Genomic DNA, 17680 nt, shown 5'->3' on the forward strand with positions numbered 1-17680 from the left:
TAATGTGATTGGATCTGCCAAGTGGAACATTAGAACATTAGCATGATTTTTATTTATTCACTTACAACCACTCCTGGGGTTGATAATCATTTCAAATTTTCTTTTCTCACATCTAAAAAACCTGACGAGCCACGGTAACAGTCACAGCAACAATATCAGCCAGAATAATTGGAAATTTAAATTCAGTCTAGTCTTACAGTGGTGCGTGTGTGTGTTTGTGGTGTGCGTCACGAAGACGAGCAGTGCGATGAATGAAGATGAGTCTGCTCGACCCTCAGCTTCTCCAACGTGGCATTGGAGTAAACATCCCTCTGCTCTTATCCCTTCTTTCCATGCTTTTATCTCCTCTTGTTCAACATGCAGTCGACCTGCAGCTGACAGAGAGCAAGGCTGCACAGCACTGTTGAGTCTCTGCCTCTTCATGGCCTGGCTCGATGTTTCTGACCTTTTAGTCCCAGTCGCACATGAGCTTGTTGGTATTGTGTCATGAAGTCTTTGTTCTGTTCTGAAACCCAAGCTGAACCTCCAGGGCTCAGAAGCTCCAGAATAGCCGAGCCTTGGAAATAAGGCTGGCGGAGTCAGGGTCATTTTAAACTTTCATCACTTAAAGGGGAACTACAGTACTGTATGCAAGTCTGGTCTCTTCTCCTCTGTTTTGCTAACCCTCCTCCTGGCCATGTGCATTAGTTTTCAACGAAGCCGGTGAGAAAGCAATCCATGGAGTGGTGGATAACGTTATTTATCATATAGGCTTGTCACGATACCAGAATTTCTGTATTTGATACTAATACCAGTAAATTTCCACGATTTTCAATACTTTTTCGATACCACGTTTTAAAAGAAGAAGAAAAAAAACAGAACCAATGTAATTCTAAAGTCATTAGGCTACTAACTTTCTTAAGCTCCATCAACTTCTCACACTGCACAGAATTTAAAGAATAGAAAGAAACATGAAATAATGAAGTTTGTCACACACCTGTCCAGCACAGCACTATTACACCAAAAACACCATGTCTACACAGCTCAGAGTGCATTTTAAAACACAATAACGTCGTGGCATACAGAGGCTCTGACTCTTTTACAGCACCGACAGGCTTTTATCGGTGTGTTTATCTATGATTCAAAAACCTGCTAATTGTGCTTGGAAAATAATATCAGTGTCAGCGACAGGCTGCAGTTGTTGTTGTTCAGTCGTGGTTTACAGGAATGTGTGACAGCACTCCACAGCAGGAAGCAGAAAATGCTTTTGGTTTAGGGCAAATATGCAAATGTTGCGACCATGCAGTTTTACATCTCTCTGCTTCTCTCTGCAGCTCTAGTAACAACAAGTAACTGAACTGAGCCTCTCTTCTCATTGGCTGACTGTTTCTGGGTGATTTAGTAAGAAAATAGCAGATTCAAGGTGAACACTAAGAAAAACCAAATCCTGCAAGCGTTTGATGGTAGGACCAGATGGGCGGGGCTTGTGACTGCTTTGTTGTGACATCACAATGTCACAGGAAGTCCTGACAGCTGGTTTTAAGGCTCAGTTTCTGAATACAAGCTGTGTGCATTTCTCTGTGGACTGAGACTTTGATACTACTATATTTGATCATATAGAAACCAGAGCTGCTTTATAATCACACTATGTGGACATCTACCTTTATACTGTGGACCTTTAAAGCATCAAAGCATCATGACATAGCTCAGATAATTGATTATCTAGAACTGCTGCCTGGAAGAATTAGCAAGAGGAAGCAGACAGTGACTGGTCTCGGTCTCTAAATCCTCCTGCTGCTGTTTCTACCCTCCACATAACTAGTCGTTACAGCACCACATTGTGTAAGTGTGTAAGTTTAGGGATGAGTTGATCTATTTCAGGTCCATTTTTTCCTATAGGCAAGTCATTACAGGGTGAACGGTTCTCGGTTAACAGTTTCTCAGCATTGTGATCATTCACGTTATCTAACAAACAAGCATCTGGTGACCCATGTGATGTTTTGTTTTTGTTCACAGAGGAGCATTTTCAGAGGTGGTCCTGGCCCAGGAGAGGCTGACCGGCCGGATGTTTGCAGTGAAGTGCATCCCAAAGAAGGCCCTGAAGGGGAAGGAGAGCAGCATCGAGAACGAGATCGCTGTACTGAGAAGGTGACACAAAAACACACACACACACACACACACACACACACACACACACACACACACACACACACACACACACACACACACACACACACACACACACACACACACACACACACACACATACGCACGTTAACTTCCTCAGTCTCGGTTACTAGGGAAACTGAGCATTTCCTCTTTCACAAATCACAATCCCCGCGCCCAGGTCACGACACACAGCCCACCTACCACTGATGCTTACAGACATCACGACTGAAACTTCTGAATCAGGTCTGGATGCTGAGCTCTGTGCCCATGTTTAAAGATGATGTGAATGGAAAAGTAATGAGCTCTAATGACTTCTAAAGGCAGAGGGCGTCATGAAGTTTGACAGATTTAGATGATTCTGTCGGAAGAGGCACAGGAACAGAAGAAAACACTAGATGAGGTCAGAAACATTAGAACCCTCAGAGTACAGGACATGTCTCATTAAAGAGATAATTGGAGTTGTTTGACATGGGGTTGTGTGAGGTAGTCACGAAATGTCAGTGTGCGGTAAAATCCTTGTTACTGATGACCTTGCTCTCTCTCTCTCTCTCTCTCTCCCTGCTCAATGTGTCTTGTGTTTACTTCTTCCTCTGCCTCCTTAAGTAGTAATGATACATGTAATGAAAGCAGTTTATCTGCTGTAATGGAGGTGAGCCTCGGTGTATTGGAAGTGCTCCTCCTCTTCCCTGTAGCTCCTCAGCAGCCAGGAAACCAGAGTCGCTCTGTAGACTGTGGCTCTGCTGACCACTGGAAATGTTATCAGTCAGTCAGTCAGTCAGTCAGTCAGTGTTGACCATGCATCAGTCTGATCTCTGCAGATAGCTGCTATATTCATGACTGAGACAGGGATACTTCACCCAAAATCGACAATTCACCAATTTTCAAGGGTTGGGTCATCAAAATGCTTTTGGAGTTCCAGGGGGATCCGGCTGGCATAGTGTGTGTTTTGTCCAAAACACACACTATGAAACATTGGAATACCTCCATACTGCTCATCCATACTGACACAAGTGTCCTGAAGCCGCCACATGAAAAAGTTTTTCGGAAAAAATTAATTTGATCTCTGGTTTTTGCTATGAGATGTTCGTTCGTCGTCGTTAGAGTGCCTATCGTTGTAAACCATGGATGTAAACATTGAAGAACATCTCGCAGCAAATCTCACGCATGCGCACAAACATCAACGTTTTTTCCAAACAACTTTTGTACGATTCAAAAGTGAACTCTATCCGCTGCCATTATTAAATCCGTTGCCAGCCGGACCCCCCCCCCCCCCCCCCCCCCCCGGAACTCCAAAAGCATTTTGATGACTCAGAAAGTTCTCCCAAGCCTTCGTTGGTATGACGGTGAGTAGATGATTGGTGAATTATCGATTTTGGGTGAAGTATCCCTTTAACAAGTCACGATTCAGAGCAGGTCACATGACCTACTGTCATTTTCATTATAGTAATAATAATAATACATTTATTTATAAAGCGCTTTACATCAAAGTGCTGTACAACACATCAAAAACTGCAAGCAGTTTACAAGCAGAGAGTTCATGACTTTGCTTTTTGTTTTTGATGTGAATATCACTGGGAAAAAAGGAGCTAGTGCACAGCTGGCTGCTGGGTTTTAAATCATCAATACTGGACCATTCAAATAAAATGTTGTTTCAGTTGAGCTCAACAAACAGAAATAACTAAATGTCGTTGTTATGTTAGTATGGTGTTATCATGGCCACAGATAGTAAAACAAATGATAAAAAAAATTAAGTTATTTGGAATGATTAGTCCTATTTTGCAGGTGAACAAATACAAACGTCACTTATATTCGACAGAGACCAGTAGTATCTTGTTGACTGTTGACATTTCATCCCCATTTCCCATGGCACACAGTTTTCTGGGAATGTCCCATCTGGACTGATAAAGATAGCTGGGATGCAAGCTAATGGTCTCATTAGGTAACAGATGTACCAAGGTGTAACTGATGAAGCCGGAAGCTTTGATCCTCCGAGAGTCATTACCACACAACACATATATATAGGCTACAGTCAACTAACATTAAACAACACCAAAAATCTTAATCCTCATAATGTTTGAGAGACACAGTTAAGACACATGTTGTTTGTGGCTCTGCAGAAACGGACTTCCTAGTTCCTGATGTAAAAAAAAACCATTCAGTTACTGTTACTCAGACAGCTTTATTAGTGCCCAAGGGGCCAATTCAGTTTAAGCAGTCACCTTACACCAACCAGGCATTACATTCTGAGTTAACCTAACCCTAAGAAACAAAACAAAAAACTAAAACAATATATTAAAGCACACTGATTAAAAAGAGAGCGTTAGGACAGCTAGGAGACAAGATAAATCAATGAAGATAAGAGAGAGCAGTGAAACATCAGTAGCCTACAATCATGCAGAGACAACACATATAATCAAAACATACAAAAGCAGCAGATAAAATACAGTATAATCACACATCAGCACATACAATCACATTCAGGAGTGCAGACAAACATCACGTACTGTATAGACAGGCAGCATCCATGATCATGATGCAAATAACACACAGCAAGTTCATGCTGGTTCTGATAGGAAGCTGTCAGAATACACCTGCCTGGAGAGACCTGGATCAGGCGCTAAGCTCCACCCACCACCTGCCTGCCCCAGGTTGACAGGTGAAAGAGGAGAGAGCGTGGAGATGGTTAGAGGAGGAAACATCAAAGAGTCTCTGACACGTGTCTGAGCCTCAGTCAGACCCAGACTGATGAAAGCCCAGCTGTCTCAATCTGTGTTTGGACTGTCTGTGTTTGACTGCAGTTCAAGGTGGAAACACTCAGTCAGGGCGATGATGCTTTCACTCATCTTCTCTCATGTTATGGACGTTAACAAGGTTGAGCACCTGATTTTCATCAGAGGAAGTATTTGATTATTCCTAAACTAAACTAATTTTAAAGGAGACATATCATGCCCCTTTTCCACAAATTAAAATAGTTCCCAGGTGTCTTAAAGACATGTCTGTGACATGCTTTGGTCAAAATACCCCAAGGATCAAACATCACAGCTCTTTTCATCCTCTCAAAACAGCCCTGTTCAGAACGGCTGGTTTCAGTGCCTGTCCCTTTAAATGCAAATGAACCACTACTTGCCCCACCCCTTCTACTGGTACCAGGTAGGGGTGGTATTATGCAAAATTGAAAACTATTTACATTATTGCTAGACTACCAAGGGAACAGCTCATAAAACCACATGGATTTCAACCTGGGGAGCCTGAAAATTACAGATTTGTTTTGTCAGTTCTCACATTTTGGGGGCCAGAAGGCAAAACAAACACCCAAATATATGTTAAAGAGCCTTCAGAAAGTGATATTTCCATAATATGTCCCCTTTAAATGTATCAACTTGTAATTTCAGCCCAAGACAGAGCTAATGTTGAAACTTAAGACAAGATGAAAAGCCACAGAACATCTGTAGGAGCAGTGACAGAGGACATGTGTAGGATTGATGAATGAATGAATGAATGAGTCCTGTGGTGTAAGATGTGTGTGTGTGAGTGCTCTGCCATTACACACACACTGTTTGCTGCCAGCCTGTCATTATCCAGGCAGGGCCTGCAGTAAATACACACACATTATCCCTGCTCAGCCTCCTCTATGTGTGTGTGTGTGTGTGTGTGTGTGTGTGTGTGTGTGTGTGTGTGTGTGTGTGTGTGTGTGTGTGTGTGTGTGTGTGTGTGTGTGTGTGTGTGTGTGTGTGTGTGTGTGTTGTCCAGGTATATGACTCATGTCTGTTCACACAGTCATATTATGAGGACACAGAGCAGGACCCCATAATGTGAAGTATTAAACGTTTATGTGTCGGTGTCTGTCAAGGATAAAGCAAAACTCTGAACTAAATGTAATGTAAGTCAATGTACACACTACTGTATGTGTGTGTGTGTGTGTGAGTCACACCTCAGCTCTGCCTTCCTGCCATCTCAGACATCACACACTCCATAATAAGTGTTAGATGCTTACCTGTGCACCTGCTGCGTGTGTGCAAGCGAGAACGAGACAGGGTGGGAGGGGGTGGGGGAGGGGGGCTACCTCTTTTCAGAATACAAATGATGATTAACCCACACATACTAAATCAGATGTGTGTCTCTAGCACACAAATGTTCCCCCTCACACACACACACACACACACACACACACACACACACACACACACACACACACACACACACACACACACACACACACACACACACACACACACACACATACATACACACATACACACAGTTAGAGTTAGCTCTAACTCAGCTCAGCACAGTGTGTGTTGGAGCTTTTGATCACATCACATGCTCTTCATCAGCAGATTGAATTTGCCACTATGTGGAAACAGTGGCGTATTCTGGCATTTTCTGTATTTTCCTGTCTAGTTTTTCTTGCAGTGTTAGTAATTTCAGTATGGGTTTTGCAGACAAAATGGGTATGGCCAAAACCTGTGTGGGTGTGTGTTTGTGTGTGCACGTGCTCACGCTTCATGCCACCCCACCATAAGTCAGTGCCCCACTTGGGCCACCCCTATCAAAAATGTCTGGTTACGCCCCTGTGTGGGAATGAATATCATATGATTTAATAGAAAGCTCCAGAACACCCATACAGGTAGAACTATATTATGAAGGTTTTTCTAATGAGGAAAACCATAAACAGTTGAGAGCATTTTATCAAATAGATGTCTGTTCCTCACAGCACAAAAAGAAGGGAGCGTTAAAAACCTGGATTTTGTGAGTCCACGTGAACGTCCGTCAGATGATTCCGCGCCATCGTTCCTGTTCTTTGTGTGAACCAACAGCATCAGGAGGATTAAGAGTTATTTAGATCTGCTAATGGGTCATTGTCACACAGCAGCTTTGTCATCCAAAGCTTCACTAATGGTTTGTCTTTTGTTCTGCAGGATCAAGCACGAGAACATCGTGGCTCTGGAGGACATCTACGAGAGCCCAGACCACCTCTACCTGATCATGCAGCTGTGAGTGGCTCCTCTTTACTCTGTACCTTAGTGCTGGAGAGATAGTGATGCTCACAGGGTCTGTGGGTGTGGGTCTGGAGGGAACTTCACAGTGGGTTAAGCCACTTACGGCTCCTTCTCCACTGGACCCAAAAAAGACAGGCTGACACTGGGCTGTCGTCATCAGTGGGAAAGGGAACAATCAGCACTAGACACAGTCATCAGCTGTGGCTCTGCTCAGAATGGATGTTAACACAACACACAGGTGAACCCACTAATTAACACACCTGTCACCTGTTAGTGATCAAAGCAGAGTCACACAGAGCAGACAGGGGCATGCCCCGCCCACCGACCTTGTAGTGTCCACCCATTGGCTCCCAAGTTCGAAAATTTGAATTGCTAATACATATTTTTTTATATTCTGTAAATCCAATTCCAGTAAACACACTACCTTCTTATTGGTAACACTTTATAATAAATACACACTATTAAGCATTAGTTCAGCATTAATAAATACTGAATTCTTCATTTATAATGCATGAATACTCATTAGTGTAGTTTATTAATACAGTTAGTGCTTATCAATGATGAGTAAAACATTCTTAACTGTGTTTATAAACTACAAACTAATGAGTATTCATGTGTTATGAATGATGAATTCAGTATTTAATGCTTAAAGCAGAAGTGAGTGGTCCGGTCGTTTTCACTAATGCTGCGTTCCAGGCAGGCTTTTGAAATCGTAAATTACAGCTTCAAGTCACAACTTACAACTTTGTAGCGTTCCAGGCAACCCACTCGTGTTTTTCCGACCTGTTTTACCGGTGAAAGTCACTATAACGGCCACTCGTAACTTCCGACCGGTGAACTCGTACCAGATCGAACTGGTACCACTTCACGGTCGGAAAAATACGAGTTTCCTTGAACGCACCATAACAGTCCTCGTCCCTACGTCACCACATTCACGGCGTTCCTTGGCTGCACACACAGCCCTGCATGCCGTTCTCTCTCCTCATTGGATAAAAACTGTAGGATACGATAAATGTTTTCTCTTCGGCTCAGAGCAGAGCAGAGGGACTGAGAGACCCGTGTTTCAGTCCAAACACTCTATGTAAGTGATTGCTGTCGGAAGATATAACTATTTAAGACTTATATTAACACAAATATATCACTTACTTCTGCTTTAACTAATGCTTAATAATGTGTACTTATTATAAAGTGTTACCCTTATTTCTTATAAATAAAGACAATAAAACAGACAAATAATGGTGTTTTTCAGGGGGACTACTAAAAACAGTAGTTAGGGCAACAAAAGAGAGCTCCATTCATGAGTGTGTGTGTGTGTGTGGGTGTCAGAAGCAATCGTGGTTTTTGAGAATGGTCTGCAGCTGTTGCCTCATGATGATTCTGTTGTATATTATGACCGCGTGATATTATAACGTATATTATTCGTAATATTATAATGTGTCAGCATCTGCCGTGGTGCATTTAGATAGCAGGGAGCTTTGCACTTGGTGTCATACAATATGTGTTGATTGAATAATGAGATTATCACATCAGTTATAAGTATCTTATTTGCTGTCTTATTTCTATCTATTCATTTTCTAAACTATAACATCAAGCTTCTGCACAGAGGCTCTTACACTTTTCCAAGAGATCCAGATGAAATGAAGAGGTGGTCAATAGGCTTTTAATGATCGGTTTAGCTCAGTTAAAAAGTTTATCTCTTCTTCCTTCTCCTTTTATTAATGAGTAGACAGACAACAGGAAACAAGGGGAAGGGGACGTGTAGCAGCGGTCACTGGCACTGAGATTCCCTAGTTGTACAGTGGGAACAGAAAACCAACAGAGGATATGAACTCTGAGCGAAGTGGAGCCTGATCCAGATTCAAGAGACTATTTCAAAAAGCTCTTAATGTTAAATCTGTCTCACACAGAGGCTGAATGATGTGCTATCAGCTTGTTCCACTGCCCCCACACTGACTGGTAGCCTATACTCTACTTTTTTGTGATGGGCTAAAAGAAAATCATTCCGATTGTGATGAGTCGTGATTTTGTTTTTTGTTTTTTTGTTTTTTTCAATTTTGATGTGAATTCTGTTGAGTTGAACCAACCAAACACGTTCACTCCACACGTGAGGAATAGGATTTTGTCTCTGTGGCGCCACAACACTCAGCACTCAGTCTGTTGTGGCACAATTAAAAAGCTGCAGCTCCTTCACTCAGTTCCATCTGGTCACATTATGGTTTGGACGACATTTCACTGAGTTTTTTTTTTTGTCCAGTTTTTGATCTCATTTTTACTTTTTGCCCAGTGTTTTATTTTTAGATTTTCTGGCTGTAAGAAACGAGCATTAAACAGACTCTTTAATCTAAATGTAACACCTGAACAAGCTGAAAATAACACAGCCTGTCACCATGTACAAAACATGCTCTCCCTGTGTTATTTAAAGTAGTGAAGAGAGTTTTTAAAAAGTGCTCCTCTATAGAGAGTGACCTGACCTGTCATTGTTGCTGGGTCTTGTAATTCTAGGAGTTGATACTGGTTTCCAACTTGAGTTTCAAAGTTGTTACCGTCATTGTCGTTTTGCGACAACAAGACAAGCTCATCAGAGAAGTAACACAAGATCACAGCCTTCCACCTTCACAAATCACAACACACAACACAAGATAATACAACACAACACAATAAAAACCAAGAACACAAACATATGTAAAGGACAAAAAAAAAATGTGGGCGAAACACCCCTTTTTACTGGGCAACCTTATAGGCTACATGAGCTAGACTACCAAAGAAACACACTTGTACTTAGATATACATTAGACATTCTGTTTTACATTTACTTAACATTGTTAATTAAATGTCTCTGTGGTGTGATCAATATTGCACAGATGAGATCAAGAGAGTTTATTGTCATTATTGAAAAAATAAGGAGATAGCACTGGAGCATCTTCATATGTGGCAAAGACTGCATGCAATCTATAACACACCGCACATACAACACATACAATTACATAAATAGAAATAGTCCAAAATCCTAGTGTTTAGTGCATTAAAGTGCTTTAAAGTTACCATTTATAAAGATCTGAGTATATCTCGTAAGTATTAGACAGTAATCGATGACATAAGTGATTTGACATATCAATGATGAAATTTGGGCATCTGTGGAAGGAGCTGATGGACTGAGGGGGTGGGTGCTGTGAAAGCTGTGAAATTCGAAAAAAAAAAAAAAAAAAAAAAAATGCAAGTCCAGCCGCCTGGGATGGCAACTTTAAGTGAACATAAATGGTCCCAACCTCAACCTTGACTTACTGTTCATCTGGTCATTTATATTATAATTATAGTTTATTATAAATCAGAGTTCCAAATTAATATCAGACTGAATCAGTATGTCTATATATATATATATATAGCTACAGTATATGTAATATGTAATGTTTGATAGACAACCCATGTTCATGTGTGAAACATGACGGGCTGTAAATATAGAGTTTAAAGGATTAGATTTCTAGACAAGGGGGAAGATGATTTTATTTTGACAGGTTCTTACTTTCCACACTGAATAAAACAAACATAAACTCAGAGAGAAATGTGAGAAAATGATCATTTAATATGATGAATATTAAAGTCCAAGAGTGTTTTTCTTATATGGTCAGTGGTTGGTTGATGCAGATGGATCTGTTAGAATACAATGACTTACTCAGAGAACATTACACACGTGCCAAACGTTCATAATACACCCTGTTCCCTGTCTTCTTCACACTTTTAATCCTGTTCCTCTGCCTACCCATCAGCACACACACACACACACACACACACACACACACACACACACACACACACACACACACACACACACACACACACACACACACACACATACTTAAATGACAGCTATACAAGACGACAACATTTCACACAGATACACGTACCAAAAGCTCACCCATCCTCCCACACACAGACACACCACGCAGCTGCAAGTCCTCCGTTACATCAGCGCCGTCTCTGCTCTGATGGTCAGTGGTGGTGGTGGACGGGGAGCGGGATCACCGACGGCTCACCTCGCCCGGTGCCCCACTGACCTCCTCGCAGCGGCTTACGCACGAGGAGAGAGACGGGGAGTTTGGCGGCGGCGGCGCTGGAAACATCTCAGTGAAGTTGGTGTGAGGATTAGACAACAGCCGCAGTGTGTACAGGATTATGTGGTCAAACGCTGCGTGAGCTCAGGTTGTTGTGAGGCTGATACGCTGCTTTTAAATGACAACAGCTAATCCGCCAGGCTTTGTGGATGCTTCAATAATGAGGACGCTGGGTGTTTGTAGCAGCTTTGTGTATTCCCTCTCTTCTTGTTTTTGTTCCAATCAAAGTGTGCTCCTTTTGGAAAATAGAAAAATGGCTTGAAGAGGTTCAGAGGAGTTTGGTTTTGTTTTTTTGTCACCACCTCACATCTTAAAGTTGGCACAGACCACTTGTACACCATCAAAAACCTATCTGTAAGTCAGTGGTCCAGTATATTGTCAAGACAGTAACATGTGCTTCTGGTCTTTCAAAGAATGGAAGCTCATTTTCCTACATCATAACATTTATCCATTTATTGATACATAAATTCTGCCCTATATTCCTTTTCAAGAGAATGGTCTGAATGAATGAACCAACAAAACTGTATGAAACTTGAACCAGGAAATTTGAGAATTATGTGAAACTGAAACAAGGACGTGCTGTAATAGTGTTTTATTCACAGTGTATGATAGGGGATGGGCTGTATCAGCAAGCAAATACCAAGAAATGAGCTGTAGTTTGTCTCTGGACTTCACTTGCAAAATCCACAATGGGACTGAACTTGACAATCCTCCAGTGTCGGTCAAAAAGGCATTCAGCCTTTAGGCAGATCCTCCAATCATCATGCAGAAGCCCTGCGTCCAGGCCCCGCCCACTGCTCCATTCACTTATGAGATGCTGCGCATTCATTCATCCAATGAGCGTGTAGTTTCACTGAAGTAAAAAAATATATATATATTTTGAGACGCTACAGGGAGGAGAAAATCTTTGAGTTCAACGTTGCTGTTCAACGTTCAACAAGAGTTTAGATTGTTCATCCCCTCGGCAATTTGACTGCACAACTGCTCAGCTTGGGGAGGGAGCTCATAACGCATCTTCCACACACACACGCATGCACACACAGTTATATTCAGTTATACATCCCACTTTCACTACGGTGGCCATTCTGAATGCACTTTCTGCTATTTTATTCCTCTTAAAGGAGACGTATTATGCCCCTTTTCCACAAATTAAAATAGTTCCCAGGTGTCTTAAAGACATGTCTGTGACATGCTTTGGTCAAAATACCCCAAGGATCAAACATCACAGCACATCACATCATCCTCTCAAAACAGCCCTGTTCAGAACGGCTGGTTTCAGTGCCTGTCCCTTTAAATGCAAATGAACCACTGCTTGCCCTGCCCCTTCTACTGGTACCAGGTAGGGGTGGTATTATGCAAATTCGAAAAGTAATTACAGCTCGTAAAACCACATGGATTTCAACCTAGGGATTCTGAAAATTACAGATTATTTTGTCAATTCTCACATTTTGGGGGCCAGAAGGCAAAACAAACACCTAAATATATCTTGAAGAGCCTTCAAAAAGTGATATTTCCATAATATGTCCCCTACAGTGCACCTACATGCTGGCCTCAAGGTCGTAGATATATTGTTTGTAATGTGTATTTTATGTGATAGTGTATGCTCTTATATGTTGACGAGCTGCTGGATAGAATAATTTCCCTATGAGGGAAATAAAGTATCTATCTAATCTAATCTATCTAATATCCGAGCATTTATTTTTTGACATTTTAGAGGAAGCAAAGCGTGGCACACATTGGGATTACATTGGGTCGCGCCATCATGTGTCACCTTCGCTGTGTGAAGCATGCTGGGATGTAATCTCAATGTGAGCGATGCGGCATTCTGTGGTATCGTCATATATAGACGGGCTTCACCTATAGAGCAATGGCCTCTGCTGCAAACATACACAGCTGCACAGAGCGCACACACACTCTACCTCTACACACAATGCTCCTGGACGTTGGGGTCAGTCAGGTGGAACATCACGGTACAACCTGAGAAGGTCGGAGCTGTCTTACCGCATGGTCAACCCTCCACAATGACTGTCACAATTATAATCAACTGAACACATGTTGACTGACAGCTATGAGCTCCCGCCCCCCTGTCTATTGTCTTCTCTGATTGGTTCCCGTCGGCCGGCTGCCTTTCAGGGGTCAGGAGGTGCAGGGAGCTGCTGTAGCTGTGGCAGCCTGTGGTGCTGCGGCTGTAGGAACAGTGGAATTGAAATGAACAGGCTGATAAGGTCAGCATGTTCACTTCATATTGACGCTGACATAGTTCAGTCAGACCTTATTTAATGCTTTGGAAGCAGATTATCCTCTCTTGTTATGTATATAACAGGTTAGCACTGTGGTAATAGAGGCTGACAGTAAACCCAGAACTCTGTGCTTTTAGCACTTCCGGTTCTCTCGTTGAACAGTCAATATACGTTTTTTGGTCTGTGGTTAACGAAAAAGGGATAGTTCAACATTTAATTGAACTTTAATTGTCGGTGTAAGCTATTTTTAGCTTATTAGGTGAAGCCCGTCTATATGTGACGATACTGCAAAATGCTGCATCGCTCACGTTGGGATTATATCCCAGCATGCTTCACACAGCGAAGGCGACACATGATAGCGCGACCCAATGTAATCCGAATGTGTGCGACGCTTTGCTTCCTCTAATGGGATTTCTTGGTTTCCCTCATGAAACATGAAACTTATCAAATACACAATCCAACAACTCCAAAACGCTCTGGTGGACAAGTTGTGACCTGCACATTCACCACGCTATGAGATAATAACGGAACGTTACGAGACAGAGTTGTTTTCGAGGTAAATTCATGCAAAACCGCTGATGCGCGTTCCCGTCGGTGGCAGTTTTTCGGCAAGCAGTCTCTGCATTTGCCTCGAAAACAACTCTGTAACGTTCCATATTATCTCATAGCGTGGTGAATGCTTGTAATTCCCGGGGGTTTTTAACCTTGGGAATGGGAATAATTGTGGAACATTTCCAAATTGAAGGGAGAGTGCACATTCTAAAAATAGCTTGCACCAACAATTAAAGGTAACGAACCAATGGGCCAATTTGCCAAAATGTTGAACTATCCCTTTAAGCGAGTTTCAGGTTTTGTTCTACAACATAAAACATGTCAGTAAATACCCTACTTGTGAATTTTGAAGCTTTTCGTGCCTTAAAAAGGCGGTTGCTAACAAGTTGCTCAATACGACTACAAACCCTGTGGGGGAAATGTCATCACCCCAGAACAGGCCAGAGTGTTCTTATGGATGTTATTTTATGTAATTTATGGGTCTTCAACAAGTAAAAACAGTCCGATTTCCCCATTATACAATGTTGTTGTTTTTTATTAAAGTGCTTTTTACTTCTGGCCATCGCATTTAAGCTTCAAATACGGTAGAAAAGGTGTTCATAAACTTACACTTGTAAGTATCATAACCTTATTTTCTGACATAATCCAAAATGCATTGTAAAAATCCCATTCACTTTCTGGAACCAGCGCCATGCTAAACTTCCGGGTTTTCAGCCCTGGATCGCTCTATAACAGAGGAACACACACAGAGCCGTTGCCTCCTGTTGGCCAGTCTCCAGTCAGAGCTCTTACCCTGATTAAAGCTGTTTACCCACAGTGTTGACCTGGTGATTGAGTTTCCTGTTGTCACGAACCAGCTCTGTTTGTCGCCGTTGGTTACATGAGTAGGAAGCGACATAACGTTAATCCCTCTGCAGGTTATGTGCTTTTACTGCAATCACCGTCCCCATGACCTGACTCCTCACACTGCTGTTACCTCAGTCTCTTTTTATTTTCTACCGTCAGTGAAGAAAGTGAAGGATGTCCCAGATTCTAGCAAACGGTGCCAGAGACAGTAAGAGGAAGGAACTCACCTCTGCTCCTCCTCCTCCTCCTCCTCCCCCTCCACACCTCTCTATCCCTACATCCTTTGTCTGTCCTCTCACCCTCTGTCCTCTAATTATTTCACATCATTGCTTTCTCTCCTCTCACACCTAATTTCCAGGTCTGCTCGCTCACCTCCCTTTTCCCTCTCTTACCATCTGCTCATTGAATATGGGTTAGTTCCCATAGTTACAAGGGTTAAAGGGGAGATCGAGGTTACAGCACTTTAGAACAACCTTGAAAATCGGAGCAGGTGGTTTTATGAGCGTAAGGGACATGTTGTGCAGTTTCAACATGTGAAGTAGTAATGTTTCCCTTTCCATCAACAACTAATACATTATAAAGACAAGTACGTATACAACACACACATCAGCAGAGGAAAGCACATTTTTCATTTGGGTAATAAAAAGTAGGTTACATACATACACTCTTGTTATTTATGTTATTATTATGCTGTGTCCATTTTTTAACAATACTCAGACAGCAGTTTCCTGTCACAACTGTTGCCAAAGGGACAGGTTGATGGATGTATTAGACACAGTAGGACACAGAGGCAGAACAGCAGGCAGAGCCGAGCCCACACAGGCCCAAAATCACAACGTCCACATCCAGTGAAGTTAGTCAGGCTGAAGACAGGAAGTTACACAGTAACACTGCAGCAACTCAACAGGTGAAGCTCAGGGCTATAAATATACAGGTAACTAATTAACTAATGAAACACAGGGAGTAGAGAAAGAAGGAACATACAGAAAGTGACTTCAAAATAAAACAAGAAATTGACACATATTACACTTATCCCGATTTCAGTATAAATAGTTAGGCTATTGTAGCCTATATCTCACTTTCACTGTAAAAAAAAAAAAATTTAAAGATGATGATGATGATCATTTTCCGTTTGGTTTATGGCTGTTGCATCTAGCTTTGCAATCCTTTATTTACAGTATGTCTGGACACATTTGACCTTGATTTAAAAAAAAAAACAACTTATTAGGCCTCTGCACTAGATCGTATCCAGATTTCAATATATTTCCATTGATTTCTCATGCAACAACTCAGTTCAGGCTCTGAGAACACAGTTTTTCAAGTGTGCTTAGCCTGGGTTTGAAGTATGAATGAACTTCTCACTACGTTCTCCTGACTGACTTTATTATTAATTATTTTAACCACTTTTTCTTGTTCCATCTCATTCATTCTTTACCTCATTGTTGCTCTTGTTCTCTTGCACCCTCCCAGTGTTGTGAGATGTTTGAACTGTGTTTTGTTCTGTGTATTTTATCATTTTTAATTGTTCATCCTCTCTCTCTTAAAACACTTAAGAGCTGTGTTTTGAGATGTGCTGAAGAAACACATGCTCATTATTGTTATAATTATTATTAGAATCCCTAATGCAGCATTAATCAGGCAATAATCTGTTGTTTATGTGATAATGTCCAGTTAAGTCTGGCTTCTGAATTATGTTTTAATAAGCTTTACTGCTCTGCACAAACAGTGTTTTCTTTTATTGAACAGAAACACGCAACATCAAACGCACTAAAAACCAAAATGATAAACACAAACACACAACTTGGTCACACACAATGTGCACCAAAAGAGCAGCAAGACAGAAAATCCAATAACACTGGGAGCAACAGACACAGGCAAACTTCACGAACACAAACTGAAGAAAAATGGACCGGATGACAAAGATGACACAAGGGTGATTGAACAAAGCTGAAGCACAACACAGACTAAACAGGGGCGGCGGTCGAAAAGCCTCAGTAATCTCCTTTCCTAAGAACTTTTCCCTCATCTTGATGGAAATCATCATGAGGTCAGGGAAAGAAGAATTCATCAGGATTAGGAACAGAATCTGGACACTGAAACCAGACAGACAGGACTGAAATGTTGAAGTAACACGATGTGAAAGAAAACTGCAAACAAAGAAAGTTGATCTGGTATAGTAATAATTAAATAGACTTTTTTAGACCATTTAACCCATGAAAAAAACACCAACCACCACCATCTAACTCTAAACAGCCCCCCAAAACAATATGCCAACTTCAACAGTTCACAAATTACAACCTAAAATGACGCTTTACCAATATCATAGTCTCTGATTTTACATACTCAATCCGCTCCAACTGCCTGGTGTACGCCACAAGTTTGAGCTAAAAAGGCTCCCTTAGTTACCTGGGCAGTGAAGCCGCACTTCATTTTCAAAATCTAGAGTGGTAAATATGGACGATATAAAATGAAACATAACATTTACATAAACGGCACATGTATATCGCAGGCGGTGTAAAACACTGTATATTTAAAAATGTGATATGTCACCAAGTAGCCTAACCTTGTGGACCACTAGGGGTTGCTAATGGACCACCGGTGGTCAACAGTACACCTGGCTAAAGACTAATGCTAAGCTAACAGTGCATATTAGCAATATTATCTGAATCTTTGTATATTGACCTTATAATAAACTAAACAAACTCACCTTGTTTTTAAAAACTGCTAACTATCTCCACAACTTCTCCTGTTAAGAGGTAGGCCTATTGAACAAAAACCTTCCCCG

At 41.6% G+C, this 17680-nt stretch overlaps 2 protein-coding genes across 2 annotated transcripts in view; both read left to right on the forward strand.

Moving 5' to 3' along the window:
- il15ra (interleukin 15 receptor subunit alpha) overlaps positions 1-17680 on the forward strand; it is a 231206-nt gene that overhangs the window by 112001 nt on the left and 101525 nt on the right. The window lies entirely within an intron of this gene.
- Positions 1-17680, forward strand: part of camk1da (calcium/calmodulin-dependent protein kinase 1Da) — a gene marked incomplete at both ends in the record, with an annotated part of 81440 nt that overhangs the window by 37983 nt on the left and 25777 nt on the right. Inside the window, 2 exons of the mRNA XM_083999067.1 lie at positions 1996-2127; positions 7068-7142. Coding sequence (XP_083855193.1) covers positions 1996-2127; positions 7068-7142 — 207 coding nt within the window. The remainder of the gene's footprint in view (positions 1-1995; positions 2128-7067; positions 7143-17680) is intronic.

This window comes from Trachurus trachurus (genome assembly GCF_905171665.1).
Source record: "Trachurus trachurus genome assembly, chromosome: 23".
Lineage (NCBI taxonomy): Eukaryota > Metazoa > Chordata > Actinopteri > Carangiformes > Carangidae > Trachurus > Trachurus trachurus.